This window comes from Sebastes umbrosus, chromosome 13 (genome assembly GCF_015220745.1).
Source record: "Sebastes umbrosus isolate fSebUmb1 chromosome 13, fSebUmb1.pri, whole genome shotgun sequence".
NCBI lineage: Eukaryota > Metazoa > Chordata > Actinopteri > Perciformes > Sebastidae > Sebastes > Sebastes umbrosus.
The window spans coordinates 19,739,493-19,760,183 of record NC_051281.1 but is presented as its reverse complement, the minus strand read 5'-3'; the positions used below and the strand labels follow the sequence as shown (position 1 = coordinate 19,760,183).

The following is a 20,691-nucleotide window of genomic DNA, read 5'->3' as shown; positions in this document are numbered from 1 at the left end:
TTGCTGAGAGGCTGCCTTGTTTCTGCCCACATACTCTTTTTGTCTATGGTTTAGATGATTAAGACCTCAAAATGAACTGCAGCAGTCAAATGTTCAGATTGTACATTCACACTAATGTGTCATTCACTACCTTTATGCTGACAACATCCCAGCAGTAATTACATACTGTACAAGGGCACTGTGTGTTTTGGTAGGAATCAGTGCTTTTAAATGCTGAGAAAAATATACTCAAAAAGAACACCAGTTAAGAGTAAGTCTGTGTAAACAACAGTTAAACACAACAAAACAAAACCCAGAAACAATCCTAATCCCAAATCATTGGCTGTAACACCACATCAAAGTGTCCGTCCAATCCTCCAGAGCCAGGTGAGCAAATATGGAGTGATCTAACTCTTTCTTCACCTGACCTGAGAGAAACATTTCAGGCGTGACGGTCGGCTGAACCCTCAGTAAATAATAACAGCTCAGGAGATCCTCTCACAGTCACTTCACCACACGCCTCTCCTTCCTGTTTCCCATCAAGACAAAGAACCCTTCAACACCTTCATGTGTGGACTCGCCCCCCCCCCTCCCCACGCTCTACACAGGGTCTACAACCAAACCTTGTGCAAATTAAACCGATCAGTCTTTCATCAGCTCCGGTACTTTCACCGGGCGCTCCTGCTGTGTGTGTTTGTGTATGAAACAGAATAATAATCAGGTGTAGAATACTGGCATGCAAATGTCAAGATGGGATCAATTAAAAAATGGTTACTATGGAACATTTCATCGTTGCTAGGAAACAACTTGGATCTAAATTCCTATAAAATGTTCACATCATTAGCAAACGGGGAAACCGGCAGTAAACTTCAACCAATGTTTGAAACTGGAAAATCTTTCCACTGTTTTATTGCTGCTGTTTATTGAGGTTGGTCTGTGTGTGTGTGTAAAACAGTAGAGAAGGAGATCCCTATATACCCAACACAGCACTTTACTGTAACCTGACTGTATCTTTTCATGTGTTTTATCTAGGCTACAATATACAAATGGCTTAAAATCTTCACAATGAGCCAAACAGTTTTCTCCTTCCTGATTAAGAGATTAACAAAAGAAAATGCAGATTGTTAAATTCATTTCAAGTCCAGTGACCGCTTAGAAAATAGGCCTTTTTGTTACTAATGAGGCTCTGAGTCTCTTATGCATTAATAATTTCATGACCCCTTAGATTTATTTATCTTGCGACTCCTTTATGGTGTCCCAGCATTCAGGTTGTGAACCACTGGTTTAATCTATAACATTGCATAGTACTTTACTTGGGTATTTCCATTCTGTGCTACTTTCTAGGCTACTTCTACTCCACTACATTTCAGAGGGATGTATTGTACTTTTTAGTCCACTACATTTATTTGACACTTATAGTAGCTAGTTACTTTTGACATAAAAAACATATGATATGCTTATATAATATAATGCAGTACTATATTACTAATCTACCCAATAGTATACAAAGTATTTAAGATTGGCTTCACATTGACGAACTACAACATTAAAATGCTCTTACATGTATTCATTAGTTATAAAACCAGAACATATTATTCTATAATAATATAGCATAGTGAAAGGAGCCATAATGTATACTGCATAATGAGTACGTTTGCTTTCAGAATTGGGGTCAGAGGTCAACTACAGGGTCATTTCAGGAGTAAGACACCTGACCTTGAGGTGAAAGGACTTTTAGCGTTTTTCATGTCAAAATGTAAACATCCAACTCTTCTGTGTTTCTCTTCTGCACTTTTACACCATGGGTTTATAATAAAACAATTATACCACTAAAAGTATGAGGGGAGAGCTATAGGTAGGATAGTTTCTTTCTTAGCAAGGCCACAACATGTGGTTGTTAGATTAGTCGCTAGCAAAACATCCCAGCTGTGGATGATTGTCACAATCTCTTCGGGGTTGGTTGTCACACGTAGACTGATAGTGAGTGACTGACATAAGGATGAGTTGAGTTGGGTTGATTTGTTAGATTGTTGCATTTTAATGAAACTGAAATATTTTTTTAAGATTGCCTCCATTTTTTTAAATGTCCCTATTAAAATAACAAGGACTACAAACCCCACAATGGGGATGTTGTCACAAATGCACAAGACGTATTTGACAGTCCATATCTTTTGAACAGAATAAGCTCAAGGAGAGTAAAGTCACTCCATTCCTACCTGACACTTAAGGCTTCCATTACACATTGAAAAAGAGTCTATTAAAGTGGCAGTATTGGCAAAAAGTTTTTGTCATCATTGGGCAGAATTTCCATAATAATCTTTAAGCATATTGTAATTTAAGTGCTCAGAGATTTAGATAGACTTCTGCACCTCCTCATGGCTCTGTTGTCAGGCTTTAGAAAGTCTAGCCCGTGAGTCTAGAGAGAGAGCGTTCCTATTGGCTGTTCATTCAACAGAGGCAGCTGTCAATCACTCGCAAACTCCGATCAAACGGTCAAACTAGGCAGCGCTGATCAAATCTGAATCAATATTCTGTTTCTGTAATGCCTATTTCTCACCTCAAATGTTTTCAGAAACATCTTGTAGTGTACTGTTTAGCTGTAACATGAGAAAGTTTACTCCGGCTGGTGGGCGGTGCTTGGTATTTCCTCAACTGATCTCTCAACATGGCTGCCGGGTCACAAACTTTCTCTTTACAGCTAAACAGTACACTACAAGATGTTTCTGAAAACATTTGTTTAGAAATAGTTATTACAGTAACAGAATATTGATTCATATTTAATCAGCGCTGCCTAGTTTGACCAATTGGTCGGAGTTTGCGAGTGATTGACAGCTGCTCAGAGACGACAGGCCCCAGCTCGGCTCTGATTGGTTGTTTTCAGAGAGAGAGCGTTCCTATTGAGTGTTTCAATTGGCTGTGCTCCAGGTGGTGGGCGGTGCTTGGTATTTGCTAAACTGCTGGGTCACAAACTTTCTCTTTACAGCTAAACAGTACACTACAAGATGTTTCTGAAAACATTTGTTTAGAAATAGTTATTACAGTAAAAGAATATTGATTTCATATTTAATCAGCGCTGCCTAGTTTGACTGTTTGATCGGAGTTTGCGAGTGATTGACAGCTGCTCAGAGACGACAGGCCCCAGCTTGGCTCTGATTGGTTGTTTTCCTCCGGTCTGTGAAATCTTGCAGATGCTATTAGGAGCACCGGAGGACACAGAGGCACATGATTTCTTTGAGATTACCTGTCTCGTCTGTTTTATAACTTTTTTAAATCAGATTTGCTCCAGTTCTATGCACTGCAGCTTTAAGGATACAGTTTTAGAGGAAATTAAAAAGTGTGACAACCAACCCTGTTCTCCCCTATTTTTAGATGATGGTATTTCTACTTTTAAAGGATCTGAATAGTTCTTCCACCACTGAGTACAACAAGTACCTCAATGTTGTTCTTATGTAACTTAAAGAGATGTAGCATTACATTACATTACTGTGTCACCACTAGCTGCTATAACAGGGCTTTTTATAAGAAGCACTGGGTTTATTTATTTTAGTTATAAGTCTCTTGTGGTGATAATCGTCTCCATGTCACAGTTTACCCACAGGGGTTGGCACAGCTCCGTGTATCTGAGCCGGTGGCCGGGCCTGAGACTGTATTTGGAGAATCCTCCCTTGTTTCTGGATCTGGAGCAAGAGGCGGGCCTTTGGAGGAGCAGGAATGCGCTGGAAGTTTTCCTGCGAGCTCCTCTACTTCACATGTTGAAGAGTCCCACCGCGTCTCGATATGGACATGTGGCCGCTGGTGCTCCTGTTCGTCCAGCTGTGCCTCTGCTCCGGGTATGAAGGTAAGGGAACTGACAAAGACACCCATTCACAGTCCTGGACCTTATTAACCCTGCAGGGACCAGAGGGGTGAAAGAAGAATCCTACAGTTTTAGATTGAAAAAAAGAAAGAATGGGATGTCACTGATTTGAGCTTGTATTATAGATGAAACTCTTTGTATTGGTAGATTGTTGTTGTGTCTCTTCTTTTGCATGCATTTGAGGCTTCTTGTCCTCACTGGTTTCTGGTGAACCGCGGTGGTGTTTACGTGGAGGGGGTGGACAGCGGGGGGAGTGCAGTGTGCATCTGGGGGACGTTTCTCTGCACACAGAGCTCAGTCTGTAGGACTAATGAAAGCACTGCCACTGTAGAGGAAGTGCAGTGTAAGGTTTGATTTTTTTTGGCCATATCTTTTAATGCTTCACAATTCATCAACTCTTTCAATTAAACTACTGCAAAAGACTTTCATATCTTGGAAGTCTTTACAGTATTTCACTGATGACTCTCTCTATCCCTCTCTCCTGCTCTCACACACTGAAGTAGAGCTGCAAAGATTAGTCTAATTGAATGCCAGAAAATTAATTATCAATTACTTCTGATAATCGATTAATCGAGTCATTTTTTTTTTTAGCAAAAATCTAATGTGCGAATTTCCCCTTTTTGCTTTGTTTTCTATCATTGTAAATTGAGTATCTTTGGGTTTTGGACTGTTGGTTGGATAAAACAGGACATTTTTCTTTTTCTTTCTTTTTTATTTATTGTGTTATAAAGTGATTACAAAACAAGTGAAGACATGTGCAGGGACATGTATAAAACAGACCATATATTATACAGAGAAAGACAAATAACAAAGTACAAAAACAAAACAAAACTAAAACAACACAAGGGGATAAAAGCAGGTTGAAGAATGTGTGTGTGTGATGTGGATAATGGGTGTGTGTTTGGCATTGAATGAGGCTAGATGGTCATATATGACATATATCTACTAAAACAGGACATTTGACGACGTTAACCTAAAACTGGGGAAATGTGATGGACATTTTCTACATTTTCTCACCTTTTATAGACAGGATGATTAATAGATTAGTTGAAAAATAACCATTCAGACCATACAGAGTCTCCAGATAGATGGAGTCAGACAGAGAAGGGCCTGTAGCCTGCATTGAGGAGCTGCAATGACTTCAAAGCTCAAGTCTGGATGGAGTATTGTGTGTGTGTGTGTGTGTGTGTGTGTGTGGTCACAGTGGCGGTGTGCCTGTAGATGGTTTGAGACAGCGTATGATCATACAGGCTGAAACATGAACACAAGCTGCAGAGCAGATTTACACTGACAGTCTAAAAAGTGCCTGTCGAGCTGAAAGTGAGGACTCTGGTCTGTACTTGTGTGTGTGTGTGTTTATGAGGAGTTTATTTTACAGGGGTGTGTTTGTGTTTGTTCTGGTGGTCAATTAGCCGGTTGAGCTGTTGAGGTATGTGTGCCTCAGACTGGGTGGCAGTGCACCAGAATGACTGCTTTTGCACCTTTTGGGCTCTTTTTTTAACAATGGAAATCTTTAAGCTTGGTATGTGTTCTGCATGTGCATGTTCTTACAGTTAAATCCCTCTTCAGCAAATTCGTAAAAGCCTGATCACATTTTCCATGATGATTCATGTGCTGATGTGAGTCTGGGGAAGGTACATCCTCCACACTCGGAGAGTAACTTGGGGAATTGCCAGCATGCACCATCACTGGAGAACAGTCATTCTTATTAGTGTTCAGTTGTGTTTCTGCCAGAAAGAGGAGCAACACTTAACAAGGTAAATCCTGAATAGTCACAAAGGAAAACCTAAGGAACAAACCAGGAACTAACTGTTCATTAATGAATAGCTACGAGGTTGTAGAAGTGCATGCAAATACACACAAGAGGAGACTATAGCACACTCTGTTGAACTGACCAATTTGTTTTAATTGAATGCTACTGGCTGCAGCTCTGCCTATTAAAAATGTCCAGCAGGCGGCACTGTTAACTTCTCCTGCTTGGGCCGTAGTTGTTACTCGCTCCCGTCGCCATCGCTCTCTCTATTTTACAATCCATATCTTTAAAGGCTGTTTTCTCAAAATTAGTTTTTCCTCACTCTGAGCCAGAAAGCTCCACTTTAGTAGCACTGACATACACCTTATAAAGTTGATATGGCGAACATATCCATCAGACGTGAAGCAACATTAGTATTCATTTGAAGTCGCGTTGGTATGTATGTAGGCTACAATGTAAGTACAAAGTTAAATGTCTCTTAACTCTGTTTTTAGCCTCCAACAACTGAGGGAAATATCCGTCTCTTTAGCTGGTAAATGCTCCACTATGTTCACCGGCTAGACGCTAACTGTGTCTGGCTGCTTTTTTGGTGCTAAGCAGGTAGCGTACAGCGAGTTTATCAGAGATTTTTTTTAGCTGAACGGAGTTGTCTTCTTTTGGAAATGACGCTGATGAGAGGGGAGTGTGTGGGCATTGAGCTAAAGATGCTAAAATGCTCCGTAGAGCTGAGTCAGGCGATAATTCACTATAGGTTCGTCACTACAGAACGTCCCATTCACATTACACACAGTTACTTCATCCATACAAAAATATTGATTATTGCAGCAGCATAAGGAGCAGACATAAATGCTATATTAATAAAGCAGCGTGCCATGATGAGTTTCTAATTCTGAATATTGAATACTGAACACTATCCAATTGAATCATTCCCAATTAACTCTGTGCTAACCACTTTGTGTCTCTCAGGTAATGTAGCGCTTCATCCCACGCAAGTAGTTACGGAGCCTTCACTGGAAATACATCAATAATGAAGGACACAAACCACAGACAGCTTTAAAAATGTTATGCAAATCACATTTCGAAATAAATATTGTTAATATTAAAAATAAATTATATGGGAGCGCAATAGGAACGCTATGGGTCCATCACTGTAACAACTTAGCAACCGTTGTACCTCACCGTAAAGTGTTAATGGAGATAAAAACAGAAGTTTGTTCCTCAGGCTCAGAACCTGCTGATGTGATTAAGAAACCAGCAGCAGACGTGTTGGTATACAGTTTAAATGGGACAGAAATCATTAGTGAATTATATAACTCTGTAATCGTGGCATGTTGAATTGAGCGATAAAGGAATTACATCCCATTTTATTTTTCTGCTCTCTTCTGCTCTGTTAGCCTGTAGCTATACTTCAACACTTACCGGGGATGAGCTTCCATATAATGACAGCTTGTATTACAGAGCCGCAGAGAAGAGCTAATTGGAATATGGAGCTCTGTAATTTAAAGCTCCTTCACTCCCAGAGGTTTGTCAGGAAAACAAGCTACTAACGCTTCCTGCACTATTAACATTTGACATCTTTCTCACTAAGAACTCATTTGAAGTAGATGAACAGGAATATGATACTGGCGGCTGATCCCACCTCGTCATACTGAGTCTCAGATCACATTTCCTTTTCTTGGATATGTTTGAATCTGGAGCGCTTTTATCGACAAGAACGAACCAGGCCCAGCCAATTCAATCCAAATGCAGAGCCGCAGTGCAGTTTCAGGCCTGCATTTCCAGTCCAACCTGCGCCACCTATTGGCAAGAAAGGTAACAGCAGCAATCATTTAGATATGCGGGTGAAGACATTAGGGATGTATCAAGGAAAAGTGGATAGTGCTGCCTACAACAACATGCATGTTAGTGTCTCTTTATCTCGCCCCTGCAGGCTATCATAGACTTTTTCACAGAGATGACTTCACGGGAAACAAAAGGCTTGAGTTTTGTTCAATCAAGCATATTTTCATGCTTCATAATGGGAGGTTTACAGAGTTCACACTGCTCTGAGTGTCCCTGTATGTCCCCTTGTCCTCCTGGTTACTTTGGAGAGGGAAGAAGTCCAAATGAAAACAATTCAGGACGACTAACAATAAACGAGGACTAAGTTCTGTCTTGCATGTTATTGTTTACATATTTCTCGTTCAGTAGTTAAAACAACTGAATATTTCTACAGACAATAGCTAGGAAAACCCCAAGCAATACATGTTTATCAAAGAAATCATTATAAATGTATAGAAATCATTGAAAGTTAGCATGTGTGGTGTTCTGCAGCCACTGGTTGAATTGGCTCAGTCATCCAGGTAATGGTATATCTATACAGTAGAAGTGCTAAATCAAAGGCAACTACACTTGCAGCACAAGTTGAATTGTATTTCTTTTTGAGTATTTGATATCCACTGGAGGCTAGTGTGTCAAACGTTTTATTATGGATATTTATAATGGAGTTTAGGGCCCTTTTCTTTCCCAGTTAGAGATATGTTGATTAATTACTCCTGGGCTTGTTGGATTATCATTCATCATGATGGATCTTTTTTTACCATCTGCATTTAAATACTGGATCGGAGTGAACTGAAATTATATAACAGGACAGACTTCCAGTTATGGACAATATGGATAATATACTGGATAAATCATTGTTCTCTACCTACATAAAGGCGTCTATAATTTGTTGTCATCCTGTATTGTAGGTCGCTGTATCTCTGTCTCAGTCATTATAGATTTTTGTTCTTTTACGTGTTTATTGTGGATGTGGATATGAGTCTGTCAGGTTATACAGTCTGGTTGAGTTAAATTGTTATTACAGGCCGGTTACAAACTATATATGAATGTGACAGTTATGTGGTTGTTATGTTTGTCTTCCAGTGAAAATATATTATAGCTGACAGGTGGCACAAGAATAGAAAAGTAAAACACACACACTCACAAAGAAACTTGAATACATGGCTATTGCAGAAAAAAAAACCCAATAATAGTACAGTTTAATGAAAATCTTAAGGATTATAAATCAGTTCCATGAGGTGATTTGCGTCTGAAGAAGTGAGAATAAGGAAACCATTGTTTGTGGTAACACCTGCCAGCCAATCACAAACAAGTAGCTCCCATTTGCCATCTTGTAAATTCTTGTATCTTGCTTGCTTGGAGTGGCTGCAAGTTGTTACAGAAATAATCATTTTTCTGACGCATTTAGCTCTAAGTAATGTTCACTTTGAAGGGGAAACACACACACACACACACACACACACACACACACACACACACACACCTGTAATTAGTTTCCCATACCTTTTTCTGCCTCCCTTCCTCCACCCATTAAGAAGCAGACACTGAAGTTTTCCCATTAGACAGCTAAATCTGACTCACCCAGTATGTGGGTTGCTCTGTACAATCATGCTGTGTGATGTGACTGCTAAAACCTCAGAGCTTGTTGTGTGTGTGTGTGTGTGTATTAGATGTCTTGCGGCATTTTGGTCCAGACAGCTTTTATTAAAGTGACAGAAAAGCCATGATGAGGAATGGAGGGAACGGTACGTGAGACGTGCTCGCAGTATGAGGATCAATGACCAACATGCGGCTGATATATGAAGCTGAAGGAGGGTTGAACACTCCTCCCTTGTGGATCCTGAACAGAGGACACATTCACACCGGGGTTCATAACATCCCGGGGCCAAGGTTGAACACTCCTCCCTCCTATTTTAACCCCTTCCTTACTCATTTCCTCTTTCCTCTCTGATTTTACTGCTTCCTGACCCCATCCCTTCGCCCTCTTTCTTAAAATAGACCTCCTTGCTCATCACAGTTCCCCTCACAGTTGTCTTTTACCAGTAGACTTATCACTCAACAGTGTCCTCCACCAGCTCTGCAGCCACCACTGAGAAATATTTCAGTTCTTCTTGGATGCTGCTGTTTTACGGTTGAAAAATGTATTTTTCTCTGTCCGAGTGATCTGTCCTCTGTTTAAAGCTGACTTAAAATGGTAAGTATGATCTATGGGAGCTGTTTTTGAACAAAAAGTTTCAAAATAATTACACTTCCATTTCTACCAAACGCAATAGATGCAGCAGAACAAAAAAACACTGGATTGAGCAGAATGAATCTTTGAGATTCATTTTCCCAAACCAGCTGGAAAAAAAGGATCTTTTGTGATTTGTTCCTTGTGCATGTGGTCTGTCCAAAAGATCCAGATCCCCCCTAGAGTCTGGTTCAGATGAAAAGTTAAGCAATACTTTTAAGCCTGGTCCTGGTGCTGTTTTGCAGAAGACAAAGAGGTCAGCCCAGGACAATGTTTTCAAACATTGCTTAACATCTTGGATGCAGCTTTCTTTTCGTCGCATTAGTTGCTTTTTTGTTCTTTTCTTTCTTCCCCAGGGTCAGGACAGTACGCCTATGGAGACGATGAGGACTGGTATTCTCGTAGATATAAAGGTGACTACATGCTCAGTTTGACATTGGCAGTACATGCATTCTGAAATATCACTCACATTTCAATTTAGGGACTGCTTATGTTGAGTTCAAACTAAATATGGTTTCCTGAATCGTTGTATGCAGAACAGAGTTAACTAACTTCATAAGCCACAGTGAAAGGGCAGTTAGAGTGTCATTATGTAATGTGAGATATTTCAGAATACAGACCATATCGGTGGGGTTTAGCTGCAAGAGGGGTTTAGATAAACTGCTTCAGATTGTATTTGGCATAGCAAGGGTATGTAGCGAGTTGCCCCAAATCACATTTGATTTAATTAATGTTTGTGTACGCCCCCGAGTTCAAGCTGTTTCATCAAAAATATTTACATTTTTTATGGGAAGAGAAAAGGGATTTATCATTTATACTCATGTATATTAATCATTTAGTTTAAGATGTGTCATCAATAATATTTTTATGTTTTACGGGGAGATAAAAGAGAGTTTTTTTATATAGCCTACTTTTTTTTACATATATTTGAAGTATAATAAAATAACAATTAACACAGGTACGCAGGATTAGTAGATGTATTTTTTTCACTTCACTGTGTCTTTAAAGAGGCATAATTCAACATCAGCCAGTTTTGTGAACTGACTCCGTTACGTCAAAGTAGCTTCCAGCTTTAAATTTGGGGGTCAGTTAGACACGGAACATTATCGTCCAGGCCAAACCAAACTCTCCCCTTGTGTAGAAGCTCAAATGTAGTATTATTTTCTCTCTCTCAGTGGTTGTGGAGACTTTGCCAACACACACACACATACAGAGAGAGAGGCAGCGAGGGAGGCTTGCTGTGTAATGAATACTCATTTATATTCCAACTGGAAATTAGCCTAAACTGCTGTGTTTTCTCTCCAAGTGTGTGCATGTGTGTGTGTGCGCGCGTTGGTCCACAGAGTGTTTGTCCTGAGCCAGAACAAAATAAACTGCAGATTTTCATTTCCCTGTGTAAGAATAGTGGCCTCTCAAGCTTGGCATTAAATAAGGAATTTTTACACAAGTGTTGTAGAGATGGGCAGAGGTGTCAGCCACGGGAGGAGGAAAGTTGAACGCAAATGCAATTGTCTCATAGGTCTTAAAGGACCGGTTTGTCTTCATGGTCAGTCTAATCAATGTCATTTTGTTTTGGACAGACTAAATCCAGACACACAGATGATATTAGTGTGATAACTAAGTATCAATAAAATAAATAAAGAGCTGCACTCTCAACACAATTATCTGTGTGGAAATTGTCTCACTCTATCACACGCACACGCACATGCACACTCTTAAATGTAAGTTATCTTTACACTTCATTATACTGTATGTCTTTTCCTCAAGTGAGACTATCTTATGTGCCTCATGAGACACTGTTGGATTATGGGAAGTCACAGATAAGGTAACAAGAAATCCTCCGTATCTATCTGAACTCAGAGGATGGGAGGGTTTTCAAATTTTCACACCCATAAAGGAAGTCTTTCTAAGCTTTTATAGTCTCCTGGTAAGTGCTTATTATTGAATACTGATACTGTCCCACTCCAAGGCCGTACCATAAAACACATATAATTGCTTCAATACAGTGAAGGAAAGGTCAATGCAGCTGTCTTCCCCCCCCCATCTTTAGGGACACCCTGGTGCGCGCCCATTAAGCTGAAACATGGTGACGTGAGCTGTCGTACACCCAGAGGAGAACACTACAAGAACGTGATGGGGACTCGCTGTAAAATCCGCTGCAAGCAGGGATACGAGTCCCAGAACTCAGAGGTGGTGTGCATGGCCAGCAAACACTGGTCCTCTAACTACGCCTGCCGAGGTAAAAACTGACGTCTGTGATCTGAACACACACTCATGCATATATGCACTCATGCATGTTACATACTAGATTTGCCTTACGGGGATTCCTGACCTCAATTCTTACATTTTTTAGCAAGTTCATTCTTGGCCCTAAAAATAGCAGGTCCACTTGCTAACTTTTTGTCTTTTTTGTTCTAAATCTTACATTTTTCATGAATTAAAACTCTAGTCGATTTTAAAAACTGGTTCATGTTCATACAATAAATTTGTATGACGATAACATGGATCAATTTCTTCTACCTGATGTCTGTTCTCAGCAGGGTGTGAAAGCCTCTTTGAAAGCAGTATTTACACCATGGGACACTAAATCACTCCATGGAAAATTACTGCCACTATGCTACTGTATGGTCGGGTTATATACACGAAAAAAGCAAATTCGTATGATGTCAGAAAGCAAAAGTGTTTATAGCTGCTCTGAGTGGCCACACTGGGGGTGAGAAACTGGCCGTTATAGAGGGCCCTGATTGTTTAAATAAGGGGGATAACGGTGCATACTTTCAGACAATCTCTCCTTGAAGGAATAGTTGTGTGAAGAATGAAAAAAAGAGATTGTCATGTTAGATTGTCAGTTTAAGAAAGTTACAGAGGTTGTCGGACACAACCCCCCACAAATTTGACATTGTAAAGCTGTGTGCAGGGGGATTTCAGATGCTCTTTGACCATCTGACAAGCACTTTTTTTAAAAAGCATACCTTTAGTCCCTCTATTGTAATTAATGATACTGAATGAAGATTACTACAACTACGACAGCCATTACTACTGCTATTACCATTTCTGATCTACAATCACAATCACACTGCAGGTTAAGGGGTTCTCCTAGTTAGTACTTTTACACAATAACTATCTATTTAAAAACATTGAATCAAAGAAGACAGAGTGGATGATACATGAGATTTGATAAAAGACTGTATCATTAAATAGATGATTCAGCCTAAATTTATAGCATTTACCTGAACCTAACTAAACTGAGCAAATCATCCCTTAACTCAAAGCAAGTCTTCCGTCAACACTGAGCTCTTTCTCTGACAGAGATCCGCTGTCCCAAGCCGGACATGCCCGCTAACGGCGGATACAAGTGTTCGGACGGCTCCTACTTCAACTCTCGCTGTGAGTTCTTCTGCTCGCCTGGATTCAGTATGAAGGGCCAGAAGACGGCAACCTGCCAGCACACCAAGGCGTGGAGCGCCGGAGTCCCCACCTGTGTTGGTAAGACTGTGTGTTGTTACTTTAATTTCAACTCCCACAGAGGACTGGAGCCTGCAGACTACTGGGCTGTAAAAACACATGTAACAGGTAATTACTTGCTTAAGGCATAGTGTGAGCTGCAGTCTTCCTGCATAGTGTGAGCTGCAGTATTCCTCATAATACAAGGTCATATGATTGATGTTTGGAAAGAAACAAGCCTCTAGACGTGTACTCGTTCACAGACACACAAACAAACAAACACATACTGTGGTTTGTCTCACCAGAAGAAAATGATGAATGTCTTTCACGCCTTGGCCTGGAAATGACTCTGTTTCATGGACAGCTGGGTTATAAGGCCTGCACTTACTGTAGGTGATTGTGGAAATGACTGAAACGCCTTGCGACCTTGGTAACAGTGGACAGTCACAAGGTTGGTTGTTGTGTACAGACTCATTCAGATCTCACTGCACCACAGCTATCACAACCTTACCAATGCTGTTTGTGAAGTGACATTGAGTCTCCTAATGATTTTCTGAGTCTTTGGCCAGATCACTTCTAATTAAACCTTTCACATTAAGGTGTCTCCAATCATTAGACATTTAATGCTATCTGAGAATGAAAAGTCCAGGTGTTTTTGTTGTAAAATTGGGCCACAGGAATGCAGTGTGGAGGATGCTGCTAAGACGGGGTGGTCCTTTTCTTGTTAATATTACATATTTGTAAAAGGCTCAATCTGTCTAATAATAGCTCAAGGAACGGCAGGCCTTTCAAGCTTTGGATTTCTTTGCATGTCGAAGCACATGCATGGGTCCATAGTAAGAGAGATGCATGACATCTAAAAGTTGTAAGACGAAAACACTGACAACATCCGCATTGGATAACGGTGTGGTAGCAACCTGTCAATCACAAGGTAGCCACGCCCTAAAGCATACCCTGCTTTAAGGTCTAATTTACTCTAAATGGGACCATAATTTACAATGAACATCAAGCTGAATTAAAGAAGACTTGAAACTAGCGATTCAGACCATAAACTCATGTTTACAATGTTAACTGAGGTGATAATATTTTCTCTACACTGCATTACACAGATTTTGCTGTTTCTTTGCGCTTCTACACGGATCACCAACTGGTGAGGATGTTGACTTTCTGTCTGGGACATGTTAGCCTTAGCCTCAGTCTTTTAGCATTACATCATGTCTGTTGCCATCATGTTCATATTCGAAAGAAATGGCTAGCTAACATAAGATGATTGGGCTAGAAGTGAGAAGCTTCATTTGTCAACCTGTCTGAAATCAAGGATATATTGTTTCAAAATCACTAATAATTGTAAACTGCTGTTCAAGAGCGGAAAGCAGTAACAGTCAATTTGCTACACTTCCCGCTCTGGCCAATACAGTCCCCTTTTCCAATTCTTCATTTGTGGCCTGTTTAGTAATATATACATTTAAATGTGGTCTTCTGTTCTCCCTTTCTCTTTGTAGATATGGATTCTCCAAAAATCAAGTGTCCTAATCTGAAGGATAAGTGGGCAGAACCAGGAAAACTGACAGCGAGGCTGACCTGGGACACACCAGAGGGTGTAGACACTGCAGATGGCATCCTCACAGAGTCAGTCTCATCTTCAACACCCTTTTAAGCTTTTTCTCCCATTTTGCTTCAGTGCACTCAGTCTGTTTGAGTCCTGTTAGTCCTGATCCCACTCTGAACAAGGAGATCACAGTGAAAGATTAAAACAGAGCCTGTCTTTTTCAGTGTTATCCTGAAAGGGAAACCTTCAAAATCAGACTTCCCAGAGGGACTCCATAAGATGTCTTACACTGTGTTTGACCGTGCAGGGAACAAAGGATCCTGTCGCTTCACTGTCAGAGTGAGAGGTGAGCCAATAAAAGCTTTTTAATAATCTGTGTGGAGCTGCATTTTCAGAAACACTTTATTTTATGGGTTATTTCCAAGAAGTCTCCCAGAACGTCCTATGTAATTTGGTACCAATAATGGGAAAAATAGAGGCTGTTACGCTTCTAAATATATCAGATTAATTGCTTGTGTAACCTACGTGTCTTTCTGTCAGTGCACAGAGCAACTGAGCATAGAAAAATGTGATAATTGTCTACAGGCAATAGCAATTCAACATATATAGAGAATAAATTAAGCATTTACAATTTACATGTATTTAAATGGAGCTTTTCTCTCATGGAAACTCCTATACTTTCCCTACAATTAGTATCAAATTACGTAGTTGTTTTTTTTCAGGAAACTTACTTACGGCAATCTGTTTTGGCTAAAAACAAATTAAATTCTTCCAACCAAAATCCTTCAATTTCTTTGGATATGTAGACATGTACACACATAGAAGGCCAGTCTTCCTCTGTCTCTGTCTTTTATTTACTTTAATGACACCTCGCTGCCTGTCATGTCTCCTGACGTGTTGAGTCTAACGTGCCTGTCTTTCTGTGCAGTGCGCCGCTGCAGCTCACAGTTTCCCCCAGACAACGGTTATATGAAGTGTGACAGTGACAGTGACAACTACGGGGCCACTTGTGAGTTCAAATGCACCGGTGGCTACGAGCTTCAGGGCAGCGCTGCCAGAGTGTGTCAGTACGGACTCACCTGGTCTGGCACAGACACCACCTGTGTAGGTATGTACTGCATGAAACACACACATACTTACACAAACAACAGAATTTTTCTGTCTCACTTTGTTTTATGGACCTATGAGACACTATTTCTAATGAGTGGGTGCCATTCTTTTTTCCAAATGTTTTTGTTTGTAGTTTCGGTTTATAAGTAATTAATTAATTAATTATTAACATAGACTTACTTCGAGCTGCTTACCCCAGTCCCTTGTGGAAGCTGCATCCTTGCCGTAACCAAAAGAATATTTAATAATAAGTATTAATGCCTACAACAAATGCAGGGATTACTCCCAGTACTGCAGCCTCGGGATTAATTTGGAAGTATATCAGTACATTATTCATAAGAAGAAAAACTTTGGACACGACCAAAAAAAAACATACAAAATAGTTCTCCACATGGGCTCCTGTTCATTCCAGTTTTATTTTTACTATTCTGTTTGAGCTTAAAACATAGCTATTAATCATTTTCCTTTTCAAAGTAGTTGCATCAGTAATGACACGGACATTCTTATATATTTTTCTCAATGATGTGTTGCCAGATTGGGCTACTTTTTCCTTTTCAAATTATTATCAGCTCTGTGATAAAAGCCTTGAGATGTGCACTCTGTCTGTTCATGTAAGTGAAGACCTTTACTGTTGAATGTAATGTTAAAGGCCTGGAGGAGATCTTTTCATTATTGGATTGTCTTAGGACTAATACTCAGCCATAGAACATATTGGGGAGGCTTTGAGTAAACAAAAAATACCCAGTTTGACATAGAAAATAAAACATTTGGCTACTTTTATGTTGATTGGGCTACTTGGTGTCAGTCAATTCTGGCAACAGTTTCTATGTCTCATTCTCTGAGCTCTGACTCTCATTTATTTCTAATTTGTCTAGTGGCAATAATCACAACAGTCTGGTGTAAAGTTACCTGTGCTAAACTGGTTCCATGTGAGAGGCTCAGCGGAGGAGAAAATGGGCCCACTGTGCCATCCATCGATTAGAAAAGTCCCTACTGGATGCCCCGCTATTGCATGAGAGAAAGTAGCGGATGTGAGAGACTGTGTTGCAACAAACCATCAGTGATTTATACCCAATGTTGCAGGTTCAGTTCACTGTTGTATACATTCGATGGAGCACGACATCTGCTCAACGTCCCGAAAGAATCAAATCACGCAGCATCTCACTGTGTTGTATTAAACCTCGTACTCTTGTACTGTGTGTCATATCTTGTCATATCACTTAATTGTACATTCAATGTCATCACAGCCATGAACATCAACGTGGGAGTGCGTTCGGCTGCTGCACTGCTGGACCAGTTCTATGAGAAACGACGGCTCCTCATTATCTCGGCCCCAACGGCTGCCAATCATAATTACCGCTTCCAGATGACTAACTTACAGGTGAGGCACGACTCACAGGGAGAACATGAGTTGTATGCGGGGTGACTGAGACGGAAGGAAGGAAGAGGTGATGGAAGTCAGTGCTGCAGTGATTCGTGTCTCCATTGCTACTCACAGACAGGACCGCAGTGTGTGCTTTGGTTTTCTTCTCGCTTTGCTGCGTGAGTGGGACAAAAGCAGTGAGACAAATAAATAGGAGGGGAGAGGGGGTCCAGGAAATGTCAAGGCGATGGATAAATGATACTGACACCAGCTTTGATAAGGTTTATTCTGGGACTGGATGTTTCCACGGCCCGTCAGAAACCGTTAAGTCTTTAAACCCCTGACCTTTCAGAGTGACGGGTTATCAGATGAAAGACGAGACCGTGTTAAAAGTTTCGATTAGTCGATCAAGAAGTGAGGAGTTGCTGCTTTTTTCTGCTCTTTACCATTGTAATTGAATATCTTTGGGGTTTTTTTACTGTTGTTTTAGACTTCAATATTGTTAATTTTCAAACGTTTAACTGCTGGACACGAGATGTCTCCTGCTTCACTGAGAAGTCCATTCTCATGGTGCTCTAGAGGTTTCATGTTTCCACATCCCACTTGTGTAAGCTGCATATTGAACCATGATTGGCTTCCAAAGCATACACATACTGTATGGCCACATCTTAAACTCAAACTTAAAGTGAGTTCAGAGAAACTTCCCCTCTTCAGCAGATGAATGTGAAAACAGCATTCTAGGTTCAAACTCTGCACATACATCATTCTGCACAGTGAAGGTCAAACAATGAGTAAAACTCATTTAGCACTTTAGTTCGACAGAGTTTTATATCCACCGTGGAATAAACTCTGCTCAGATTTCTTTTGCCTGCATAGAAATCAATACAAAGCTATAAGCAACAAAACCTATAGTTCAGTTTCTCTCTGTATCTTTCTTCCAGCACGCTCAGTGTGGACTGGACCTGAGGCACGTCACAGTAATTGAGCTGGTTGGGACTTACCCAGCACAGATTGGCCGAATCCGACACAGGCTGCTCACTCCAGCACTGTCCCTGCAGCTCAGGTACTCTCTCACACACACACACGCACGCACACACACACACTTTTATAACGTGTCTTTGGCTCGCTACCGCTGGTGGAGGAAGTACTCACATTCTTTCCTTAAGTAAATGTACTAATACCACACTTTCTTCAGTAAAAGTATGTAAGTATTTATTAGGAACATTTACTTAAAGTATGAAAAATAAAAGTACTCATTGTACATCAACCTCTAAAATATCAAACAGTCTTGGTTCTCTGTCCCATTCAATAACTCAGCATTGCAGAAATCTTGGTGCCATTTGTGATCAGAAACTCAGCTTAGACAAACATGTTCAATCATCGGTTCAATGCTGCTTTCATCATCTGAGAAACATTTCAAGGATTAGACCATTTCTTTCTCCCAAAAATTTGGAAACCATTATCCACGCCTTCATAACTAGTAGATTAGATTACTGTCATTCTTTTCTCTCTGGCATCAGCATTTATCAGATCTATTATTGCCCTTCCCACATTCTGAGATCTTCTGATGCGTCATTCCTTGTGGTTCCAAGGTCCAGATTCATACACAAAGGCAGTCAGGGCACTTAGACTATGGATTGACCTCCCTGAGGAGATGAAACCTTTTTGCGTCTTTTAAATCAATTTTGAAAACTCACTTTTTTAGAACTGCTTTTCTGTGATTTTATTTCTGTTTTATGACATTTTAGTTGTTTTACTCTTTGGGTTTGTTTGTGTTTAGTTATCAGATAAAGATAATTAATATTATTATTAATATTATTATTATTATTATTGTGCAGTAAAAATGTTCCCTGTCAGTGTTTTACTATTATATATGATGTTCCTGGATTAATATTACTGCTGCATTAATGTGTATGTTGCATTTTACTGCTGTAGATGTTTAAGGTGGAGCTATTTTATATACTGTTGGGTAGTTTAATCTACAGCAATGCATCATATCCTATAAGATCATCATATGTTTGTATCATCGCCGTCCTGTGAGAATCACATATCAGAAAAACAGCCCTGTTTTCAGCTTTGTGATGACACATTTTCCAGCAATTCAAATAGTTTATTTAGCTTAAGAAGGAACATTTCATCCTTCAGTTTATCACAAACATTCAAAATCAACACATGTGAAGATACGTGGATTTCACTGGACAGGAAGGGGATAAAGAAAAAGTAATCTGCAAAGTAACTAAAGCTGTCAGACAAATGTAGTGGAGTAAAAAGTACAATATTTACCTCTGAGATGTAGTGGAATAGAAGTATAAAGCTGCATAAAATGGAGATACTCAAGTAAAGAACTTATAATTTGTATTTAAGTACGGTATTGAGTAAATGTACTTGGTTACTACACCACTGCTGCTCACTGAGCTGATGTGCGTTTCCTAGGATACTGCTCCGGATTCCTCAAAGGTCTTTCCAAATGGTGCTGGTAGACAAGCAGGGCATGGACAAGCAACGCTACCCGTTCCCGATCACAGCGGCTGAGTTATTCACCACCATCGACACCTTCCCCCTCCGCAAGGACGAGACGGTGCTACAGCAGGAAGCAGGCCAGAACTGTCAATCATAAAACACGTCCACGGACTCTCAGCCATCTTTGATCCTTCTCCTCCTCAGTCACAGCAGACACATCTTCTGTTTCTAACATGTCACACACTCCTACCTGAACGCATTCAGTCCTGTTTCCAGAAAGGGGTGAGTGCATCTGTGTGTGTGTGTGTGTGTGTGTGTGTGTGTGTGTGTGCTGATCTGAAGCATTATTGAAAGAAATGGAGCGGGTCATACAGTGCATTACAATCATATTGATTCCTGTGTCTTGTCTATCTGTATGTTTTATTATTATTATTATTATTTTCAAAGCAGAAATATGTTTTACTATTTTGTAAAAAAAAAAAGTCTTTTTACTGTATGAACTGGGAAACTCTTCACCTGTCTAATATTTATATCTCACATCTTTCTAGTAATGATGTACACTCTCTGGAATACTGTGTGTGTTTTATGTACAGGACAGTGGTGCTGCTCTGCTATTTAGTACGCTGTACATCTACGTCTGAATTTACAAGATACTGATTAAATATGTCTATCATCGAGGATGTGACCTTCAGTGTGTCCGTGTGAGTGCAAGAGACATGCGTGATCGTCAGGAGAGAAATTGATAAAGGAGTTGGAAAAAAGGATGGACTAAAAATCTTTATCTTTATCAAATAATTACCAATTCATTCTGTTTTTCTAGCTGTATACAAAGACAACACTTAAAGGAACAGTGTGCAACATTTATCACTACCATATTTTCATCAGCATTCTATAATGTGTCGTGTTTTCGATCCTCACCTCTTCAACTGTCCTTGACCTTCTGCCCCCTCTCACATCTCCACGTCTCTTATCTCCGGTCTTTGCCTAACAGAGTAGTATAAACAGCATGATGAGCATTTACAGTGAGACTGGTGACTATGACAACGCCCGAGTGAACGGGGAGATCCTGCTGAACATCAGCTACAGCTACAAAACTGGTGCTCTCAACGTCATGGTGAAGGAGTGT

At 40.2% G+C, this 20,691-nt stretch overlaps 1 protein-coding gene across 1 annotated transcript; it reads left to right on the top strand.

Moving 5' to 3' along the window:
* Positions 1–3,650: 3,650 nt before the first annotated feature.
* srpx (sushi-repeat containing protein X-linked) lies at positions 3,651–20,243 on the top strand. Its single transcript, XM_037790666.1, has 10 exons — positions 3,651–3,817; positions 9,996–10,052; positions 11,690–11,878; positions 12,949–13,125; positions 14,586–14,712; positions 14,857–14,978; positions 15,561–15,740; positions 16,990–17,123; positions 18,047–18,168; positions 19,539–20,243. Exons 1-10 carry the CDS (start codon positions 3,757–3,759, stop codon positions 19,720–19,722), a joined length of 1,353 nt encoding a protein of 450 aa, XP_037646594.1. The 5' UTR covers positions 3,651–3,756; the 3' UTR covers positions 19,723–20,243.
* The last annotated feature ends 448 nt before the right edge of the window (positions 20,244–20,691 follow it).

What these genes read in the sequence shown, in the direction of transcription:
- srpx (XM_037790666.1), top strand. Translation starts at nt 3,757, where the DNA reads ATGGACATGTGGCCGCTGGTGCTCCTGTTCGTCCAGCTGTGCCTCTGC. An exon ending in GCAGATGGCATCCTCACAGA is followed by an intron (nt 14,713 to 14,856) that starts GTCAGTCTCATC and finishes TGTCTTTTTCAG; the next exon opens with TGTTATCCTGAAAGGGAAAC. An exon ending in TCCAGATGACTAACTTACAG is followed by an intron (nt 17,124 to 18,046) that starts GTGAGGCACGAC and finishes TCTTTCTTCCAG; the next exon opens with CACGCTCAGTGTGGACTGGA.